At 42.3% G+C, this 22,961-nt stretch overlaps 1 protein-coding gene across 1 annotated transcript in view; it reads left to right on the top strand.

Annotated features, from left to right (window-relative positions):
• Positions 1 to 22,961, top strand: part of LOC126335550 (uncharacterized) — a 432,035-nt gene that overhangs the window by 388,193 nt on the left and 20,881 nt on the right. Inside the window, exon 15 of the mRNA XM_049998951.1 lies at positions 18,315 to 18,410. Within this exon, the coding sequence (XP_049854908.1) occupies positions 18,315 to 18,410 (96 nt within the window). The remainder of the gene's footprint in view (positions 1 to 18,314; positions 18,411 to 22,961) is intronic.

Raw genomic sequence — 22,961 nt, forward strand, 5'->3', positions numbered from 1 at the left:
GAAATGGCTGCAGGAAAAATGTGAAGACATCGAAAAAGATATGATTGTCGGAAGGACAGACTCAGCATACAGGAAAGTCAAAACAACCTTTGGCGACATTAAAAGCAACGGTGGTAACATTAAGAGTGAAACGGGGATTTCACTGTTAAATGCAGAGGAGAGAGCAGATAGGTGGAAAGAATACATTGAAAGCCTCATGAGGGTGAAGATTTGTCTGATGTGATAGAGGAAGAAACAGGAGTCGATTTAGAAGAGATATGGGATCCAGTATTAGAATCGGAATTTAAAAGAGCTTTGGAGGACTTAAGGTCAAATAAGGCAGAAGGGATAGATAACATTCCATCAGAATATCTAAAATCATTAGGGGAAGTGGCAACAAAACGACGTTGGTGTGTAGAATATACACGTTGGTGTGTAGAATATATGAGCCTGGCGACATACCATCTGACTTTCGGAAAAGCATCATCCACACAATTCCGAAGACGGCAAGAGCTAACAAGTGCGAGAATTATCGCACAATCAGCTTAACAGCTCATGCATCGAAGCTGCTTACAAGAATAATATACAGAAGAATGGAAAAGAAAATTGAGAATGCGCTAGCTGACGATCAGTTTGGCTTTAGGAAAAGTAAAGGCACGAGAGAGGCAATTCTGACGTTACGGCTAATAATGGAGGCAAGGCTACAGAAAAATCAAGACACGTTCATAGGATTTGTCGACCTGGATAAAGCGTTCGACAATATAAAATGGTGCAACAAGCTGTTCAAGATTCTGAAAAAAGTAGGGGTAAGCTATAGGGAGAGACGGGTCATATACAATATGTACAACAACCAAGAGGGAATAATAAGAGTGGACGATCAAGAACGAAGTGATCGTATTAAGAAGGGAGTAAGACAAGGCTGTAGCCTTTCGCCCCTACTCTTCAGTCTGTACATCGAGGTAGCAATGATGGAAATAAAAGAAAGGTACAGGAGTGGAATTCAAATACAAGGTGAAAGGATATCAGTGATACGATTCGCTGATGACATTGCTATCCTGAGAGAAAGTGAAGAAGAATTAAATGATCTGCTGAACGGAATGAACAGTCTAATGAGTACACAGTATGGTTTGAGAGTAAATCGGAGAAAGACGAAGGTAATGAGAAGTAGTAGAAATGAGAACAGCGAGAAACTTAACATCAGGATTGATGGTCACGAAGTCAATGAAGTTAAGGAATTCTGCTACCTAGGCAGTAAAATAACCAATGACGGACGGAGCAAGGAGGACATCAAAAGCAGACTCGCTATGGCAAAAAAGGCATTTCTGGCCAAGAGAAGTCTACTATTATCAAATACCGGCCTTAATTTGAGGAAGAAATTTCTGAGGATGTACGTCTGGAGTAGAGCATTGTATGGTAGTGAAACATGAACAGTGGGAAAACCGGAACCGAAGAGAATCGAAGCATTTGAAATGTGGTGCTATAGACGAATGTTGAAAATTAGGTGGACTGATAAGGTAAGGAATGAAGAGGTTCTACGCAGAATCGGAGAGGAAAGGAATATGTGGAAAACACTGATAAGGAAAAGGGACAGGATGATAGGACATCTGCTAAGACATGAGGGAATGACTTCAATGGTACTAGAGGGAGCTGTAGAGGGTAAAAACTGTAGAGGAAGACAGAGATTGGAATAAGTCAAGCAAATAATTGAGGACGTAGGTTGCAAGTGCTACTCTGAGATGAAGAGGTTGGCACAGAAAAGGAATTCGTGGCGGGCCGCATCAAACCAGTCAGTAGACTGACGACACAAAAAAAGAACCGCCCTCAGTGTACATAAACATGTCATCATTTAAAAGAAAAAAACAGTCTACTCTGTGGTTAGTTAGCCGGGAACCGCGAGGAACAAATTCCGTTCTTCGTATTTATTATCTCTGACTACCACAAAAGCGAAAGTACTACTCAGCCAAAAATAGATAGCCCTTTTCTCCGACGCTTACCGACAATTGTTGTTGTTTTTGTTTTGGTCTTCAGTCCTGAGACTGGTCTGTTGCAGCTCTCCATGGTACTCTACCCTGTGCAAGCTTCTTCATCTCCCAGTACCTACTGCAGCCTACATCCTTCCTAATCTGCGTAGTGTATTCATCTCTTGGTCTCCCTCTACGTGTTTTACCCCCCACGCTGCTCTCCAGTACTAAATTGGTGATCCCTTGATGCCTCAGAACATGTCCTACCAACCAATCCCTTTTTCTAGTCAAGTTGTGCCACAAACTCCTCTTCTCCCCAATTCTATTCAATACCTCCTCATTAGTTATGTGATCTACCCATATAATCTTCAGCATTCTTCTGTAGCACCACTTTTCGAAAGCTTCTATTCTCTTCTTGTCCAAACTATTTATCGTCCATGTTTCCCTTCCATACATGGCTACACTCCATACAAATACTTTCAGAAACGGCTTCCTGACAGTTATATCTATACTCGATGCTAACAAATTTCTCTTCTTCCGAAAAGCTTTCCTTGCCGTTGCCAGTCTACATTTTATATCCTCTCTACTTCGACCATCATCAGTTATTTTGCTCCCCAAATAGCAAAACTCCTTTACTACTTTAAGTGTCTGATTTCCTAATTTAATTCGCGCAGCATCACCCCATTTAAATCGACTACATTCCATTATCCTCGTTTTGCTTTTGTTGATGTTCATTTTATACCCTCCTTTCAAGACACTGTCCATTCCGTTCAAGTGCTCTTTTAAGTACTTTGCTGTCTCTGACAGAATTACAATGTCATCGGTGAACCTCAAAGTTTTTATTTCTCCTCTATGGATTTTAATACCTCCTCCGAATTTTTCTTTTGTTTTCTTGACTGCTTGCTCAATATACAGATTGAATAGCATCGGGGAGAGGCTACAACCCTGTCTCACTCCTTTCCCAACCACTGCTTCTCTTTCTTGTCCCTCGACTCCTATAACTGCCACCTGGTTTCTGTACAAATTGTAAATAGCCTTTCACTACTTGTATTTTATCTCTGCCACGTTCAGAATTTGAAAGATATAATTACCGAAGTGAAAACGTTGCGCTGCCAACATATGCAGCCTAACAATGTGTTTTGCGATATTATTTCAGCAGGTATTGCACAATGAAGTAGCCACACATTTGAACATGAACACATATGCAAAGCTCATTAACGAAATCAGGCGATCGTTACGGCGCTCTGAGCTCAAAGTGCATCTACATTTCAGCGCAGGTGTGTTTCCGCCACTGACGATAGCTCGCCTCGCCGTATGTAGTATCCACTTTTCACTGTTCCATACGTGTAGTATTGTGTGTCTAGTGCAGTTGTTTGTGCTACCTTTTTACCTCTAATTATGAGTGATTGTCAGGAAGTCCGTGTACGCTTACTCCACCAAGAAAAATTTAAAAAAAAAAAAACAAACAAAAAACGGCTGGACAGGAAAAAAGAAAGGAAACATCTTCGCCGCATCGCTCACAAAAGTTTAGTCGTCAATGGTTAAAGGATCTGGGTTTTAAGTACCTGCTTTTGCCAAACACCAATGATTCAACTAAGCTAAATGTGCATTTTTCCCAGGACTACCGATGGTAGCTGAAATGTCTGATTTGAAAACTCACGCCACTACCAAAAAACATATAAATGACAAACCTGGTTCTAGTGTAAAAACGCAAACATCGCTTGGATTCCAAAAAAGTGTAACTTCACAAAACAGAGAAAAAGCACGTATAGAAATTAAACTTGTTGCTTTTTTGCACGGGATAACACAGAATTTTCGGTTGATGACCGTTTGATGCCATTATTAAAAGAAGTTGTGAGCGATTCTAAATTAATTAAGGAAATAGAGCTCAAACGAACTAAAGTAACAGCAGTGGTAAAGAACGTTCTTGGAGATGGTCATAAAGCAGAATTAGCCCAAAACCTACAAAAAATAAATTGTCGGTGATGACGGACAAGAGAACCGGCATTTCAACGGTCAAAACTGCTTGTGTTGTGATACGCTATTTTGATCAAGAAGTTCAAAAATTATTTTGCAAATTTCTGGAGTTGCACAAAGTTTTCAAGGAAAAATCCGATGCTGATAATATTCCTACAGCTATCTTATAGATTCATTCACCAGCCATAGAGTCCCACTGAAACATGTTATAAGCTTTGGCTCAGATGGGTGTAACGTCATGATGAGTGAAAGCTTTTCCGTAAAAACTAGATTTTAGAGGAATCACAATAGTGAAATGTGTTTGTCACTCAGCCCATTTGTGTGCCAGCGAAGCATGTAAACATTAACTTGAAAGTGTAGAGCAACTAGCTCGTGACACGTGGGTTTAGCCGAGTGGTCAACCGGCACGGTAGCTCAGCGTGTTCGGTCAGAGGGTTACGCAACCTATCTAATAAAAAAACTAAGTTAATTGATCATCAGCGAACTTAAAGGGATGTCTTACGACGTCCGCCCCGAACAGACGCAACGAACAAAAGCGAACAAAATGAGATTAAAAAAAAAAAAAGCGGTCTAGGGCGCTGTAGTCGTGGACTGAGCGGCTGTTCCCGGCGGAAGTTCGAATCCTCCCTCGGGCATGGGTGTGTGTGTTTGTCCTTAGGATAATTTAGGGACTGATGACCCTAGCAGTTAAGTCCCATAAGATTTCACACACATTTGAACATTTTTTTTAGCTCGTGACATTTGTAACTTTTTTAAACACAGTGATAAACGCCAGTTTGATTTTCATAACTTCCCGTCATTTGTTGGCATTGTCAGTAGTGGCTGAAAGAATATTAGAGCAGTGGGAAGCCTTACGTCCATTTTTTTATCGATTTCACGACAAATCGTGCACCTAAAGCCAAAGCCGAAGTACGAAATCGGTCAGAATTTATTTCTGAAAAACTCAACAACCCATTCTACAAACTTTTGTTTTGTTTCCTTCAATGGTCGTTCCTTTTATTTAATAAACCCAATCTGGAATTTCAAAGCGGGAAAGTAGTTATTCACAATCTACATGAGAAAATACGTGAACTCTACCAGGAAATCCTATTGCGTTATTTACAACTCGAATAGGTCCAGTCATGAGGACAAACTTAGGTGAAATTAGACCTTGAAAGTCAGCGACATAACACTGAACTTATCTTGGCGTCAAAGTCTACGAGCTCTTAAAACATCCAGGGTGGTCAGACAGCCTGAAGATATTGAACAATTCGTCTCATGTTTCAATAATTTCTACAAAGTTGTTACCACAGAAATAAATAACAATACAACATGGACGACCCTGTCTTCTCAAAGTTACAAGTTTTCAAACCAGAATCATAGCTCTCACAATTTCAGGAGCCGTTTCCCAACAGCCTCTTATGGAAGTGGGTCCGCTTATAAGTGCGCAATATGATCACGCAAAAAAAAAACAAATAATAGACGATCAATGGAGACGGCTACCAAACGCACAAGCTCGGTATCCTGAAGGATTGAATAAAATTAGGGAGCCAGACAAGTTTTGGGATCTTTTACTGAAAACTGATGCTATTTCTGAGCTGGCTATTTTTGCTCCAACTGCACTGTCCGTACTTCATACAAATGCTGACGGCGAGAGAGTTTTCAGTAAGGTTAATTTGATAAAAACAGGCATAAGAGACCGGCTAACAGTGGAAAGTGTGAACGGGACACTTGTTTGTGCATGGAGCGTAAAAGGACAAACACGCACTGGAAATTGCGTCAATTTTAGAACCGACAAAAGACACATATAGCCGTATGACTAGGGAAAAATTATACAGCAACATAAATAAGAAAGATGTCACTGAAGTTGCGGGTGTACCTCATATATTTGGAGTCATAAACTAAGACTAGAAAATACCACAAAAATTTCATAGTTGCATGCAAATGTAGGTTAGACGGCGCCACGGTTGAGTATCTGTGGCGGTGTCGTGGCCTAAGTCGCACCCCTAATGGCAGGTAGGAACGAAAAACGCTTCAACGTCAGTAACATTTGCCAAAGCAAAGAAGAGGTTTTTCCCGCCAATGAGAGGGGAATATATTCTAGTCAGCTAACAACACAGTTAACTAAACAGCCTTGAAGACCGTCTAAATAATAATATAATATCATGTACCTATGTAATTTTATAAACTAATAAATTATCACCTAATTGTTACATCTCGTGGTGAAATGATTAAATTAATGTACATTCTCATTTAACCTCAATGTATAATGCGATTTTGCGAATCCTTGTTACTTCCTAGAGTGAAATAAAACTATATCATAGTTGTTAATCGATATTAAGCATTCACGCATTCCAGTACGTCTCATCTCACCGCCTCATAGCCTTCCCCTCCTCCCCCACCTCTCATCCCCACGGCCCAAACAGCCGAGACGAGTAATGTCTCCAGAATGGCCCACTGTAACATTTTATTTGTTTACTTCAAAATTTTTAAATTAACAAATGGCTGCTCTATTCACACTCATTTAATATGGCTAATGTTTGGTTATATAACAATTTCTAATGCGTGATAAATGTACGGAGATTTTTAGTTGTTTATGTACGAGGAAAAAAAGTTCTATGGTTAGCAGCCCTGATGAGTAAACGTTTTCAACTGCTGCCCACCGCAACGTTGCAATCAGGGATAAATTCCAGTGTCCGATACCACCAACACCTTCTGATACACAGAAGGTGTTGATACCACCGGTCGACTTTGACCAATGACGTCATACGTAAGGCAAAGATGCTGTAATGGACAATCTATGAATTGAACGGATCATACTCTTAAACAAACGAATGTAACATGCCATAAAATAATACACTTAACGTGAATATTATTTATGCGCGAATTTCATTTAAACTAGTTGAAGATGACTGAAATAAATAAGAACACGAGAGCAATTACGAGTGCATATATTATATTTTCCACATGTACTGCAAAATCGATCCAAATAATGAACCGTCGAAGAGTTGGAATCGGTAACTAGAAGCAACCTATGTAGGAGGTCATTTCTAGCTACCGATTCCATTATTACTGTTTGTTGCGCAAAAATCTTATAACATATCAGAAACGTGATTAAAAACGATCTTGCTAGTGAACTACAGAATACGACTAGACTTACAAAAAATGAAAATCTTTACACACATTACTGCACTCGCAAAGAAATAAAACGCAAAAATGACCCGAACCTTGCAACCGATAACTATACTACACAAAAGCCATACCAGCTACAGTTGCTCCAAATAATAGTAAAATCGATAACCAGGAGTGACAGTAAAAATAAGAGAAATGTAGCAGAAACATCGAAAAGGAAAACATAAAAGTGGGTACATAAAAAGAAACTTACCGCATATGAACTTCCAAATGAGTCAAAGATCGAGACAGACAAGAACGAAATAAGGACATAACAAGAAATAATAATGTTAGAAGGTCAAACTGCAACGAAAGAAACAAAATCCAGAATAACTAATGAAAATTATAATAAAAAACACAAACTGCCAGGCAAGAATGAGGTACCACCCAAATCAGTTCTTCCCTACCACCCACCCTCAATCAGAAGCAAAATTTTAAAATAGTAAAAAAAAAAAAAAATGAAACCACGAGTCAATAACATAAACCCTCCGGCAAAGACACAGCAATACCCCTCGGCCCACCACTGTAACCAGAAAATATTAAAACGACAGAAAAACCTCCCTCCAGAGAAACCAAAATAGTAGCACTGACACAATGCAGTAACCTAAAAAAAGACGCAACGTAAAACAAGAAAAAAGTATCAGACGCACCAACACCTAACTGACAAAACGAGGCTTGTACATTTTGCTGACTACTTTCATAAATGCAAGAAATAAACAATAACCTTTAGGAATACTCTTCCTCCAACAGTATTCATCTAAATGGCCTTGCAACACAAAAATCCTTGTCTATCCCCACCAGACAACAGATTTTACAGCCCCCCCCCCCATACCCCCCGATAGTATTAGTGTGTGTATGTATGTGTGTGTGTGTGTGTGTGTGTGTGTGTGTGTGTGTGTATGAAATCTTATGGGACTGAACAGCTAAGGTCATCAGTCCCTAAGCTTACACACTACTTAACCTAAATTATCCTAAGGACAAATACACACACCCATGCCCGAGGCAGGACTCGAACCTCCGCCGGGACTAGCCGCACAGTCCACGACTGCAGCGCCTCTGACCGCTCGGCTAATCCCGCGCAGCGACAGTATTAGGACATGCCCCTGTCTTATAATCTTTAAACTCAATATTGTGATTCACGACCAAATGATGATAACCCCTTTCACCCACCCCTTGTACGAAGCAAACCCATTTGACATGACTACAGAACCTTCTTCCATATATTCTTCAATAAAAGATGTCAAGACTTCCTTTGTCCGATTTGGTACAGCCCTAAATGAAACATCAGCACAATCTCCTCCAGAAAGTACTACTTCAAAAACCCAAAGCCCAACAACCTCGTGGCCCCTTTCGTACTTTCTCTTCCCAAAGTGTGACTCATTTAATTCAACTATAACCTCTGCCCCCGTAATTCAACTATAACCTCTGCCCCCGTAATTCAACTATAACCTCTGCCCCCGTAATTCAACTATAACCTCTGCCCCCGTAATTCAACTATAACCTCTGCCCCCGTAATTCAACTATAACCTCTGCCCCCGTAATTCAACTATAACCTCTGCCCCCGTAATTCAACTATAACCTCTGCCCCCGTAATTCAACTATAACCTCTGCCCCCGCCCTCCCCGCCGCCCCCAATGACCCCCTATACTTTATAAGTTTTCCGCAGACTTCTCTTCAAAACGAGAACCAGTCGACTACTGTGCCACACGAAACCCCTGATTCGTGCATGACAGAACTGCAAGAATACTGATAGCAAAGATAGTAGGTTAGCATGACAATTATTTCTAAATTCAGCCTCGATCTTTCGAACCACGTCCCCCTGCGTGTGGATCTCCATATGTTATTTTTTCTGCACCTCCACATGAATTCGTCGGCAGTTCGTGATGACACAACCTTCGTCAAAAGCATATAATTTCCAGAATTGCACTTGCAAAATTCAGCAATGACGCCCAATTATTGCAAAAATTTTGTAGTTGATATACCGTCACTCATTTTTCTGAAGCAGAATTTTAGCAGTAAAAACAACTGACTGATTCATAACGAACAGCGTCAGAAATCAAGACCTTATAAATCACGACTACTCATAAATCACGACTACTTTCATTAACAAAAGATGCCGAAAACAAATTACTAGATGAAAACAAAACAATCTACATAGAATTTTTAACATACGCGAGTGACAAGGAAATCCAGAGTAACTTCATTGACAGCAATCTGCGGTACAAACAAAATAACATCACAAATTATGTCATTGGTCAAAGACGACGGGTGGTATCGGACACTAGAATTGGCCCACGAGGGCACTCTCATCCGTGACGTAATCCAAGATAGCTGCCATGATGTCAGCTGATGATACAAGTACCATTATCCAAGATGGCGGGAAACAGTGTGCTCACCACAAGGTCTGGGTCTAGTACGCAGTACCACCACCAGAGAGCGCTGCCATCAGTTCCATGACATAATCCAAGATGGCGGTCTGCGTTAGGGGAAAATGGCGGGAAAAGGACTCTGCCTGTGCTGGACATAAGTCTTCATTTTGCAGGCAGTGCCCCCCACCACAAGATCTAGAGTCCAACTGACCTAATACTCAGTACTGCCACCAGAGGGTGCTGTTTATCCCTCCTGTGATGTAATCCAAACTGTTGGTCTGGAGAGGCAAAACGGTGCGAAAATGACTCAGCCTGCTCTGTGCTGCTGGGGAGAAATGTGTGCAAATGTGTGAAATCTTATGGGACTTAACTGCTAAGGTCATCGGTCCGTAAGCTTACACACTACTTAGCCTAAATTATCCTAAGGACAAACACACACACCCATGCCCGAGGGAGGAATGGAACCTCTGCCGGGATCAGCCGCACAGTCCATGACTGCAGCGCCTTAGACCGCTCGTGCTGGGGAGAGTAAGGAAGGGGTGGACTTTAGTTATTTTGGATCAATTTATTTAGGGACAGAGTATATTTATCACACTGATACACAGAACACATGCTCTGACATGCTTGGGCTCACGCCACACAGCCCACAGACCTGTAAACTACTCCTAAATAATGCTCTGCAGACACGCAAATTACTCCTATATTACCGAAATAATTTCAGTACAGACATGCAATCTCCTCCTAAATAATGCAGTACACAGATGTGCAGACACGAAATTAACTTGTAAACTGTCCAAATAGCACATAGCACAGCTTACAAACCTGCTTGCAGGATAATGAAACAGACACACAATCAACATGCATAAGCACCTTCCGCCACCCCATGTCCAGTAGACTGTACAGGAGTTTACCTGCTACCCCACAAAGAGATGCAGCCGTCAGCTGTCAAACTACGCCCAGAAGCCTGTTCAGGTCCCGCAAGCATGAGGCGGCGACATCCCTGTCATACTTGGTACCTGAGAAATTCCTCTCGAAATATGTGTTTACCTAGGCACCATCGCTGATGTGAGTGGGCGGGAGGGAAGACATAGTTGCAGAGCGTCAGCCACCACCAGACGCAAACCAGTGCGATCCATCGCTCTCACACTGCTGCTGCCTACAGCGATCTGGTGAAAGTTGTTTCTATTTGCGAGTATACAGTTAGAGTTCTCCGACTGTTATACTAACGTCACAGAACTCAAAAACGCTCTCAACCCAGTCGCATATGTGAGACACCTCTGGGCAGCACAAGTGTTTTACCATTGCTGATGTGATACCAGGGGATACTGATGTCACCGAATAGCACAGGGCACATTGTTTCAAGTGCGATATGAGAGACGTGTGTAACTGTGGTTAACTGCCCAGCGTGACTGATGCAACCCCACGAAGTGTGCGCGTGTAGCTACAAACCATTTCAAGCACATCTTATACTGATGTCACATGACTATCTAAAAAATAAGAACCAAGTCGACCTCTCGGAAATTGTATAGTGTCCCAGAAATAGCTAACACTCCCTTTCTTGATGTCTCGGCTTGTATGCACGGAAATTCTTGCCCTAACAGAACCTGTTTACGAAAATAACGCAGAATAACATCGAATGCAATCTTCCTTGCCAGCCTAACGTGGCACTCTGTTCATCATGTCTTAACCTTCCTGCTTTCAACACACACAAACGTTCTCACCGCTAAGTAGAGACTCCTATATCCCAGCACAAAGGATGTAAATGAATCGAGCATTATGATTGGCTCTTATCGAATTTACCCCCTGAATTACTGATGCCACAGGTGTGGAAGCACCATCCACTTTCTTTTTCTTTCTGCAGCCCAGACTTTCAGCGGATATTTTACACAGATAGGCATATTGCATCGACAATTATACCTGCAAAGTGCCCCTACATATCGTCAAATATGGAAAGACTCTTATTCAATTACACTGCACTCCCACTGAGGACAGGAGCTTGAATATTAGAACGTGAATCTGAGCTCCAACCCAGCAATATATCACCGCGTATCATATCGATGTAGTAAACATACAAAATCGCCCCTTTTACATCATTTGTACATATACCGTGAAGACAGAGAGCACTGTATATACTCCTCCCAGCACTAGGTGTCCCCCTGCAAGATCAGCGGTCAACCATGCCCACCAGGTGACCAGAGTGCCCTCAGTGGATCGAAGTCACTCTCAGAACTGTTCTACAAATTCGGGCTCTTTCCCCTCGACACAAACGCGTTACTGTTTCTGGTCCGGACTTGCTCGCTTGCTTGCTTGCTTCCTCCAGACTCTGGGATTACAAGAACACATGTATTTTTGCATGGTCTGCATGCAGCAGTAGCCTACCGATCGCTCGCGCAACATAATTCCAAAGATATAGACTAGAAAATTTCTTGGGTACCAAGTACGATAGGGATGTCACCACCTCATGCTTGCAGGACCTGTACGGGCACCTGTGTGGTTTGACAGCTGATGTCTCTGTCACTTCGCAGGGCTGCAGGTAGCCTCCTGTGTGGTCCACTGGACGGTGCTTGTGCATGGTGATTGTGTGTCTGTTGCGTTATTCTACGAGCAGGTCTGTAGGCTGTGCCATGCGCTATTTGGACAGTTCGTTGGTTGAATTTGTGTCTGCACATCTGTGTACTGCATTATTTAGGAGGAGACTGCATGTCTGTACTGAAATTATTTCGGTAATTTAGGAGTTGTTTGCGTGTCTGCACAGCGTTATTGAGGAGTAGTTTACAGGTCTGTGGGCTGTGTGGCGTGAGCCCAAGCATGTCAGAGCATGTGTTCCGTATCAGTGTGATAAATATACTCCATCCCTAAATAAATTGTTCCAAAATAAATAAAGTCCACTCCTTCCTTACTCTCTCCAGCAGCCCAGCACAGGCGGAGTCATTTTCACGCTATTTTCCCCCTCCAGACCACCATCTTGGACTACATCACAAGAGGGATGACAGCACCCTCTGGTGGCATTACTGTGTACTAGGTCAGTTGGACTCTAGACCTCATGGTGAAGACACTGCCTGCAAAATAAAGACGGGCAGAGTCCTTTTCTCGCCATTTTCCCCTAATCCAGACCGCCATCGTGTATTACATCATGTAACTGACGACAGCGGTCTCTAGTGGTGGTACTGTGTACTAGACCCAGACGGTACTTGTGTGCTATTTCTTCACTTGGGCATTCTTCAAAAACAGTTGTTAAAAAAATTAACAAAAATCTGTATGACAAGATTGTTGTTAGCTGTGGGCTCTAACAACCCTACCACAACAAAGGTCAAAATTTAATAATGATTGTGGTGTTGCTCACACTGCTAAATACTGCATTTTTGGGCAACAACATAGTTATTATATGACAGGTGTCATTAGAGCACAGTTAATAAAGTCATTTCTTGTAATAATGAATAAACTAGGCACTCATCTTTTCATGTTTCCCACGGTGGTCTCGTTTTAAAATCATGGCTCAATCGTCGAAAATCTAGGTGTTGATGATTCCAAGCTCGGATGCAAAGAGGCCTAGGTTCTATTCTGCTGTATTCAAAAGTTTTATAGATGTGTCTCACAAACCATTCTTGAAGATTAAACCTTTGAAAGTTAGCACAATGGCGATGTAAAAAATAATCAGCACTCCGAACTTAAGTTACACTTCTTTTTTATTGCTTTCGTTGCAATATCGCGTAACACACAAAACATCACTTCACAATACAAAACACACTTGGAAACATCTTCCTCACTGTTAAAGTTCACATTTTATAAGCTGACTACAATATGCGTCTTTCCAACGTGACGTCCAAGACTTGACCTTCTCAAGATCCGACTCTCTTACGCTTACGCGCCCAGAAATCAAGAGTTACGAGTACGTCAAAGATCATAGTGTCAAAAGAAAGAATACACATAAGAATAATATCATTGCAATATAAACATATCGATGAATCAAAGTACATTCTACATTAATGAAATCAAATCTGAATGTTGTCTCAGAAATATGTCAACTACTCTACAGAAACACAGTAGAATATTACTGGTATCGAGGGGTTCAGGTGAGCTGCCGTAATGGTTACGTAATTCAAGTACCATTACAGGGCGGAGGCATGTTTGGAGAAATGCTGACGTAATTGGCGCTCGGTCCTACCAACAGAAACTGAAATGTTTAACTTCAAGATGCAATTTTGACACTACAATTGCTAGGTCACTGGAGCTAAAAAAAGGGGGGGGGGGGAAGTCGACATGAAATGCTTTGGACAAATCCGATATGTGACGAAATCGAACTACGGGCCCATCAGACACTTTTTATTGTGCCACTTACATGCAGTAACAATTGCTAACACAATGGTTATCGCCAAGCTTCAACGTGTATCGTTTTCCTTTCAATCCTTGCTCTCAGGTGGATAAGCGGGCTGCTAACTAGTTCATGTAAAGAATATCTAATAATAAATCAATAATTAAATATAATGCTCTAAAACCAGTGGTACATTTAAAATGTGCAGCCGATATTTTTCACTGTGTTTAATTTCATTGAGTTTTCCAGTGGTCAGTTGATTTTTTTGTTTTAGATAAGAAATCGTGTGAAGTTTTGGTCGTATTGGTATGAGTTGTTGTTTGGAAGTATTAATAAAAGTTGTTGCTTTCTTAGTAAATTGCACTTACGTAACGTAGACATTTAGTTTTTGCGATAATTATTAAAATTTTACCTATAGTGAGAAGTGTGGGCTTTGTCGTAGATTTGTGAGTAGTGGGTTACGGTGTGAGATTTGTTCATAGTATTTTGATTAGGGGGAATGCAGTGGGGAAATCAGTGGGCATTCTAGCGAGATTCTCTCCTGGAAATGCAGAATTTGTATCAGAAATAAGTTGATAGAGGAGCAGGAGCGTAAGATCTGTGCCCCTCAGGTGCAGTTACAAGACTAAAAGGAGGAAGGAGATAAATTAAGGAGGGTGGAGGGCGCTGAGGAATGGGAACTGGCTGTTGGTAAGAAGGCAGCTGGGAGTAGGAGATATTTAGACAGTTGTACTTTGCGTATAACCAATAGATATAACCAACTGTCAGAGTTGAGTAGAGAGGAGCCTCGTGTAACTGTAGGTGTAGGAAAGATGCAACACTCCTCATCAGTTAAGGAGCCTGTCAGTTATAAATTTTAACAGAAGGAATAAGGTTCTGCTGCTTGGTAGTTCGCATGGCAGAAGTGTGGGCCAGCAGTTGCAGGAGGTATTGGGGAGTGAGTACCAGGCCACCAGCATATGTGAAACCTAGTGCAAGATTGGCTCAGGTGAATGTTAATGCAGGGGAGTTAGGCAGGCACTTTACGAAAGAGGATCAGGTAGTGTTTGTAGGTGGAGCAGGGAGTAGTCTTGATAGGGATGGGCGTACGATATAGGTGGTGATCTGGCAAAGATACCTACTCAAATTGGTGGCACTTACGTGCACTAAGTGCAACTATTTAGCTTCATGATTGGCGTCATCTCAGCGCCGCTGTTAGGCTTGTTAACAAGGAGCTGGAGAATGCACTGATGGTGGAGGTCGTGGCTCACATTCCCGTGGTGCCAGTTGAGTCTATCAGTAGATCGGCTTTCACTAGACATGGCCTGTACATCAATATGTATGCAAAAGGGGAGGCTGGCAAAGCTTATAGGTGACAGTGTAGTGGTCAGTAGTGGAATCACTAATAGAAAAAAAATTCCTATAGTAGCTAATGTTAAAGCTGCACCTTTCTTAGACTGAAGTCAGTTGAAAGGTATCCTTGCTTAAGGATACAGGGTACTTATAAATGGTGTATAACTGATGATGGTCGGAGTAGAGAGGATATAAAATGTAGACTGGCAATGGAAAGGAAATCGTTTCTGAAGAAGAGAAATTTGTTAACATCGAGTATAGATTTAAGTGTCAGGAAGCCGTTTCTGAAAGTATTTGTATGGAGTGTAGCCATGTATGGAAGTGAAACATGGACGATAACTAGTTTGGGCAAGAAGAGAATAGAAGTTTTCGAAATGTGGTGCTACAGCAGAATGCTGAAGATTAGATGGGTAGATCGTATTAGTAATGAGGAGGTATTAAACAGAATTGGGGAGAAGAGGAGTTTGTGGCACAACTTGGTTAGAAGAAGGGATCGGTTGGTAGGACATGTTCTGAGGCATCAAGGGATCACCAATTTAGTATTGGAGGGCAGCGTGGAGAGTAAAAATCGTGGAGGGAGACCAAGAGAAGAATACACTAAGCAGATTCAGAAGGATATAGGTTGCAGTAGGTACTGGGAGATGAAGAAGCTTGCACAGGATAGAGTAGCATGGAGAGCTGCATCAAACCAGTCTCAGGACTGAAGACCACAACATCATAAATAGTGTTGAGACTGCAACCTATATCTGACCTATTATCTACACATAATGATAGTACAATTGTGACTAAGTAATTTAATTGCGTAACGTTTCATTATCTTCAAATCTTGGTGATCGCTTACAGTAACTGCTCACATTATCGTTGCTCACTTTCCTCTATTCGTGATTACACTTAATGTCTGGACATGATGCAAATGTTGACTCAATAGGTAGTTGTTTGCCGAAACTAATAAACTTGTAAATGGTCAGAATTTTATCTTCGCTGACTAAGCAAAATAGTATGAAGAATCATAATTTAGTATTACACTCCTGGAAATGGAAAAAAGAAAACATTGACACCGGTGTGTCAGACCCACCATACTTGCTCCGGACACTGCGAGAGGGCTGTACAAGCAATGATCACACGCACGGCACAGCGGACACACCAGGAACCGCGGTGTTGGCCGTCGAATGGCGCTAGCTGCGCAGCATTTGTGCACCGCCGCCGTCAGTGTCAGCCAGTTTGCCGTGGCATACGGAGCTCCATCGCAGTCTTTAACACTGGTAGCATGCCGCGACAGCGTGGACGTGAACCGTATGTGCAGTTGACGGACTTTGAGCGAGGGCGTATAGTGGGCATGCGGGAGGCCGGGTGGACATACCGCCGAATTGCTGAACACGTGGGGCGTGAGGTCTCCACAGTACATCGATGTTGTCGCCAGTGGTCGGCGGAAGATGCACGTGCCCGTCGACCTGTGACCGGACCGCAGCGACGCACGGATGCACGCCAAGACCGTAGGATCCTATGCAGTGCCGTAGGGGACCGCACCGCCACTTCCCAGCAAATTAGGGACACTGTTGCTCCTGGGGTATCGGCGAGGACCATTCGCAACCGTCTCCATGAAGCTGGGCTACGGTCCCGCACACCGTTAGGCCGCCTTCCGCTCACGCCCCAACATCGTGCAGCCCGCCTCCAGTGGTGTCGCGACAGGCGTGAATGGAGGGACGAATGGAGACGTGTCGTCTTCAGCGATGAGAGTCGCTTCTGACTTGGTGCCAATGATGGTCGTATGCGTGTTTGGCGCCGTGCAGGTGAGCGCCACAATCAGGACTGCATACGACCGAGGCACACAGGGCCAACACCCGGCATCATGGTGTGGGGAGCGATCTCCTACACGGGCCGTACACCTCTGGTGATCGTCGAGGGGACACTGAATAGTGCACAGTACATCCAAACCGTCATCGAACCCATCGTTCTACCATTCCTAGACCGGCAAGGGAACTTGCTGTTCCAACAGGACAATGCACGTCCGCATGTATCCCGTGCCACCCAACGTGCTCTAGAAGGTGTAAGTCAACTACCCTGGCCAGCAAGATCTCCGGATCTGTCCCCCATTGAGCATGTTTGGGACTGGATGAAGCGTCATCTCACGCGGTCTGCACGTCCAGCACGAACGCTGGTCCAACTGAGGCGCCAGGTGGAAATGGCATGGCAAGCCGTTCCACAGGACTACATCCAGCATATCTACGATCGTCTCCATGGGAGAGTAGCAGCCTGCATTGCTGCGAAAGGTGGATATACCCCTGTCCTAGTGCCGACATTGTGCATGCTCGGTTGCCTGTGTCTATGTGCCTGTGGTTCTGTCAGTGTGATCATGTGATGTATCTGACCCCAGGAATGTTTCAATAAAGTTTCCCCTTCCTGGGACAATGAATTCACGGTGTTCTTATTTCAATTTCCAGGAGTGTATTTATTTATTTGATGGTATGGCTAGGGCCCTCCGCCGGGCAGACCTTTCGCCGGGTGCCGGTCTTTCAATTTGAGGCCACTTCGGCGACCTGCAGTCGATGAGGATGAAAGGATGAAGATGACAACAGCATAACACCCAGTCCCTGGGCGGAGAAAATTCCCCGACCCAACTGGAAATCGCACCCCGGCCCAGAGGATTGACAATCCGTCACGCTGACCATTCAGCTACCGGGAGCGGACTATCAAGATTCGCCAATAAAGCGGCAGGAAGAGACTAAATTTAAGACGTGAGAAACGAGGAAAATAAATGTTTCAATCCCAATGGTAATCTTTCCCTCCCCCTCTTCCTCCACTTCAATCAAGCAACTGTAGCCTTTGGTTCACGCTTAGTTTACTAAATCTTGACACTGTTCTTTCATAACTTCCAGACAAATCCTGCATCATTACTTTTCTATGGTATGGAATGAAACAACAGGGCGGAAAACATGTATATTGTGAAGCCTTTTTTCACTATTTCAGTAGGGAAGTTTTAGTGAGTATGTAGTATCAGACTTACACCATAATGTTTTGTGAGAGGTTGAACATAATTTAATATATAGACCGGTATAAAAGTTAATGGTACCATGTAAGAATAAACTTAAATGGGCGCCCCTCATATTTAATTTGTGGTAAAACTGTTTGCTTGCTGCGTATGAAACATTTTCTAAAGCTTGTAATAAATTCTCAGTTCTCCTTAAAAACTTAACATAAATATGTAATATATATCTATTTCAATGTTGGTCCCAGGTTACCTCCAGGCAGAAGCATGATACATTACGAAGAAGCGGTGCAGGAAGCAGAACGCAAGATGAAAGGCAAATTACAAACCAAGGCTGGTGAGATGTAAGTTCCATTTTATGTTTCCAAAACAGTAGATGAATAATTGTTTTAAACATCTATTGTCATAGACATCATATTCTGTCACTATATTTACACATACAATTGTGGAGTGCTTGAGTTCTAACAAAACTTCCTTTAAGTTTCTCAGTAGCTCTACTTCCACTATTTGGTGCACTGTAGAACTCTCAATAACTGTTATAAAAACTTAATTTATTAGGCTGAGAGTGTTTTTCAGAGTCAGTAATTGAACAGCCATCTGAAACGCCTCGAAGACATTTGCAATATGGCATTTTCAAAGTGGTATGTAACTTGCAGGATAGAAAACCTGACAGAAATTTAAAGGTGTTATTGTGAAATAAAGTAATGTCAGCCAGTATTTAAATACTGTTGAAGTAAAAGAGGAAGAAAAGTGGGATTTAACGTCCGGTCAATGACCAGTGTATTAGCAAAAGCTTGTTTAGGGCTAGGATATAGAAGTTAATTGATTCTGATCTTTTCAAAGGAATCATCCTAAAAATTTGCTTTAAATGGTTAAAGGAAAAAACGAAAACTTAAATTTCAATGGCTTGATGCTATTTTGAACTCTTACAAAAGACTGTCACCGTCTAACCAATGCATCACATCACGCACTAATTATACTGCTTTGAATCGTCACTGCATACTCAGACAAATTCATGTTCATTTACATCTACATTTACATTTATACTCTGCAAGCCACCCAACGATGTGTGGCGGAGGGCACTTTACGTGCCACTGTCATTACCTCCCTTTCCTGTTCAGTCGCGTATGGTTCGCGGGAAGAACGACTGCCGGAAAGCCTCCGTGCGCTCTCGAATCTCCCTAATATTACATTCGTGATCTCCCCGGGAGGGGAGCAATATATTCGACACCTCATCCAGAAATGCACCCTCTCGAAACCTGGACAGCAAGCTACACCGTGATGCAGAGCGCCTCTCTTGCAGAGTGTGCCACTTGAGTTCGCTAAACATTTCCGTAACGCTATCAGGCTTACCAAATAACCCTGTGACCAAACGCGGCGCTCTTGTTTGGATCTTCTCTATCTCCTCCGTCAACCCGACCTGGTACGGACCTCACACTGATGAGGAACACTCAAGTATAGGTCGAACGAGTGTTCTGTAAGCTACCTCCTTTATTAATGGACTACATTTTCTAAGGACTCTCCCAATGAATCTCAACCTGGCACACGCCTTACCAACAATTAATTTTATAATGTTGGAGCGTAGGAAGTAACATTTATATTCAACAGCGTGTTCTCCTTTTCTTGAACTTACTGCTATCTTCCTCAAATGGGTGCCGAATGTGAAGGAATACTGGTCAGTTCCGTATGTAGTACCATAATGTGTCCTTGTTTTAGATGTTGCATTCACAGCCCAAATAAGAAAAAAAGAATAAGGAAGGTCTCCTCTGTGATTCTGGTCATACATAAAGCACATCAGTGGTAAGACACAATCAATACCTTCACTGCGCGATAACAACGGTGAAGTCACTAATGACAGTGCCTCTAAAGCAGAGTTATTAAACACGATTTTCCGAAACCCCTTCACCAAAGAAGACGAGGTAAATATTCCTATCAAGAACAACTGCCAAGACGAGGAACATAGAAGTAGATATTTTCGGTTTAGCAAAGCAGCTTAAATCGATTAATAAAGGCAAAGCCTCCGTTCTAGATTATATACCTGTCAGGTTCCTTTCAGAGTATGTTGATACTTTAGCAATTATATACAACTGCTCGCTCATAGAAAGATCTGTATCTAAAGACTGGAAAATTGCTCAAGTCACACCAACGTGCAAAAAGGGAAGTAGGAGTAATACGCTGAATTACAGACCCATATCATTAACTTCGATTTGCAGTAGGGTTTTGGAACATATACTGTGCTCGAACATTATCAAGTACCCCAAATAAAACGATTTATTGACACATAGGACGGATTCAGAATATATCGTTCTTGTGAAACACAACTAGCTCTTTATACTCGTAAAGTAATGAGTGCTATCGACAGGGGATGTCAAATTGATTCCAAATTTTTAGATTTCCACAGGGCTTTCGACCCAGTTCCTCACAACCGTCTTCTAATCAAACTGCCTGCCTATGGAATATCGCCTCAGTTGTGCGACTGGATTCGTGATTTCCTGTCAGAAAGTTCGTAGTAATAGACGGAAAGTCATCGAGTAAAACGTAAGTTATATCTGGAGTTCCCCAAGGAAGTGTTATAGGCCCTCTGTTGTTCCTTATCTATATCAACGACATTAGAGACAATCTGAGTAGCACTCTTAGATTGTTTGCAGATGATGCTGTCATTTACCACCTTGTAAAGTCATCAGTTGATAAAACTAATTGCAAAATGATTTAGATGCGATATCTGTATGGTGCGAAAAGTGTCAATTGACCCTGAATAAGGAAAAATGTGAAGTTATTCACTTGAGTACTAAAAGAAATGCGCCAAATTTCGATTGCGCGATAAGTCACACAAATCTGAAGGCCGTAAAGTCAACTAAATACTTAGGGTTTACAGTTACAAATAACCCAAGTTGTAACGATCACATAGATAATGTTGTGGGTAGAGCAAACCAAAGACTGCGTTTCATTGGTAAAACACTTAGAAGGTGCAACAGATCTACTAAAGAGACTGCTTACACCACGCTTGTCCGCCCTATTCTGGAGTATTGCTGTGCGGTGTGGGGTCCGCATCACGTGGGACTGACGGATGACATCGAAAAAGTACAAAGAAGGGCAGCTCGTTTTGTATTATCGCGAAATAGGGGAGATAGTGTCACAGACATGATACGTCAATTGGAGTGGCGATCATTAAAACAAAGGCGTTTTTTGTTGCGACGGTTTCTTCTCATGAAATTTCAATCACCAGTTTTCTCCTCCGATTGCGAAAACATTCTGTTGGTACCCACCTACATAGGGAGAAATGATAATCACGTTAAAACAAGAGAAATCAGTGCACGCACAGAAAAATTTAAGTGCTCGTTTTACCCGCGCGCCGTTCGAGAGTGGAACGGTAGAGAGACAGCTTGAAGGTGGTTCACTTAAGCCTCTGCCAGGCACTTTATTGTGAATAGCAGAGCACTCATGTAGATGTAGGCGTGAGATTACTAGCAAAACCCAGTTAAACCACAAAACTTGCTTTATCCTGCCGATTATTTGATGTGATTAGTAAATTTTGTGTTTCCAGTGTGATATGCAATAGAAAAAGTGTTTTAGATGTCAGGTAGTTAAGAGATTACTTATGACTGTTGTAGGATTTTGACTCGTAAGCCACTTGTTATATGATAATTAATAATGTCATGTGGATAACAGCTAACAGAGGGCTTTTTTTTTACAAGTTGTATAGATAAAGCTGTACTTAAGTTGAAGAAGTGGTATGCACCACCGTTGCTGTACTAGGCGTGGACCTAAAGGAGGTGGTACCAGCTTGTTGTTGGAGAGCGCTTTCAAGCATTCTGTAAAGTCTGGCTGATGGAGGCCACACGAAAAGACGGCCGAACGGCAGTAACAACTTTTCCTCGCTTCAAAGTTAGTGCGACTTCGCTAGCAGACAGCGTTGAGTTGAGCATGTTGTCTGCTTTTGTATATGAAATCAGACGCAACACACACAAAAGAAAACTCAGCATAGCGGAGACAACATAGTTACGAGATACCAAAGAGATACGGCTGGTAGAAGACGGAATCAAGTGAATATCGATACAGAATCGCATGCCATCTTGAGACACAGATTCTGCTGTTCTCACCAGACATCATATCGAGTGTTTTGTTGGAGTACGCATTTAGTACCTGGAATCCAAACCACGTTGCAGTTCGCATTCTTCACATATAAATGTTATTTACAGAAATGAAAGAACAATATGTGATGGAAAAATTCGTAGGACTGACCGAAAATTGAACCCAGAACGTTTAGATTTATGATATGATTTTTCTCCACACAACCACCAAGCCGCACTGGCAAGTTCGCACAGGCAAATAACAGTGGACTTTAAATTGCTGTGGATCTCTCCAACGTGTGCGGAGCAGTCGCGTGTTTTTGAGATATCGTTAACACCTGTTTACTTCACTTTCATTGGTCTGTCTTCGCCTCTGCGTTGCTGCAAACACTGAAACGAATGCGGTGCATCATAGGAGAGGGCAGATCAGAGCCGGTCACCTGTAAACAAACAGTATGAGGTGCTAACACCTCGTGTACCTTCTGTCATGTCTAACTGAACCTTTTGTGTTTTTTGGAGACGATGCACCTGATTTGCTGAAAAGATTACAATTAAGGACTTAACTTAAGAATGAAGGCTGTACAATTAAAGACATCGTTGTGCAAGGTGTGCTGTATAGTGTGCTTTCGGGATTACAGGGTTAAGCAGTAAAGATACAAAAATTTACAATTTTGTATTCAAGTGGATGGCGATTTTCCAATTAAAATTATCACTGTTATTACCTTTTGCATTTCAATGCCCAGAAATTATGAACGCTATGGTTTCTTTTTGTGGGATATTTTGAGCCTTAACATCGAAGAAGTAGCTACAAGACGTTATGCCTGT

The sequence above is a fragment of the Schistocerca gregaria genome, chromosome 2, assembly GCF_023897955.1.
Source record: "Schistocerca gregaria isolate iqSchGreg1 chromosome 2, iqSchGreg1.2, whole genome shotgun sequence".
In the NCBI taxonomy this organism is placed as follows: Eukaryota; Metazoa; Arthropoda; class Insecta; order Orthoptera; family Acrididae; genus Schistocerca; species Schistocerca gregaria.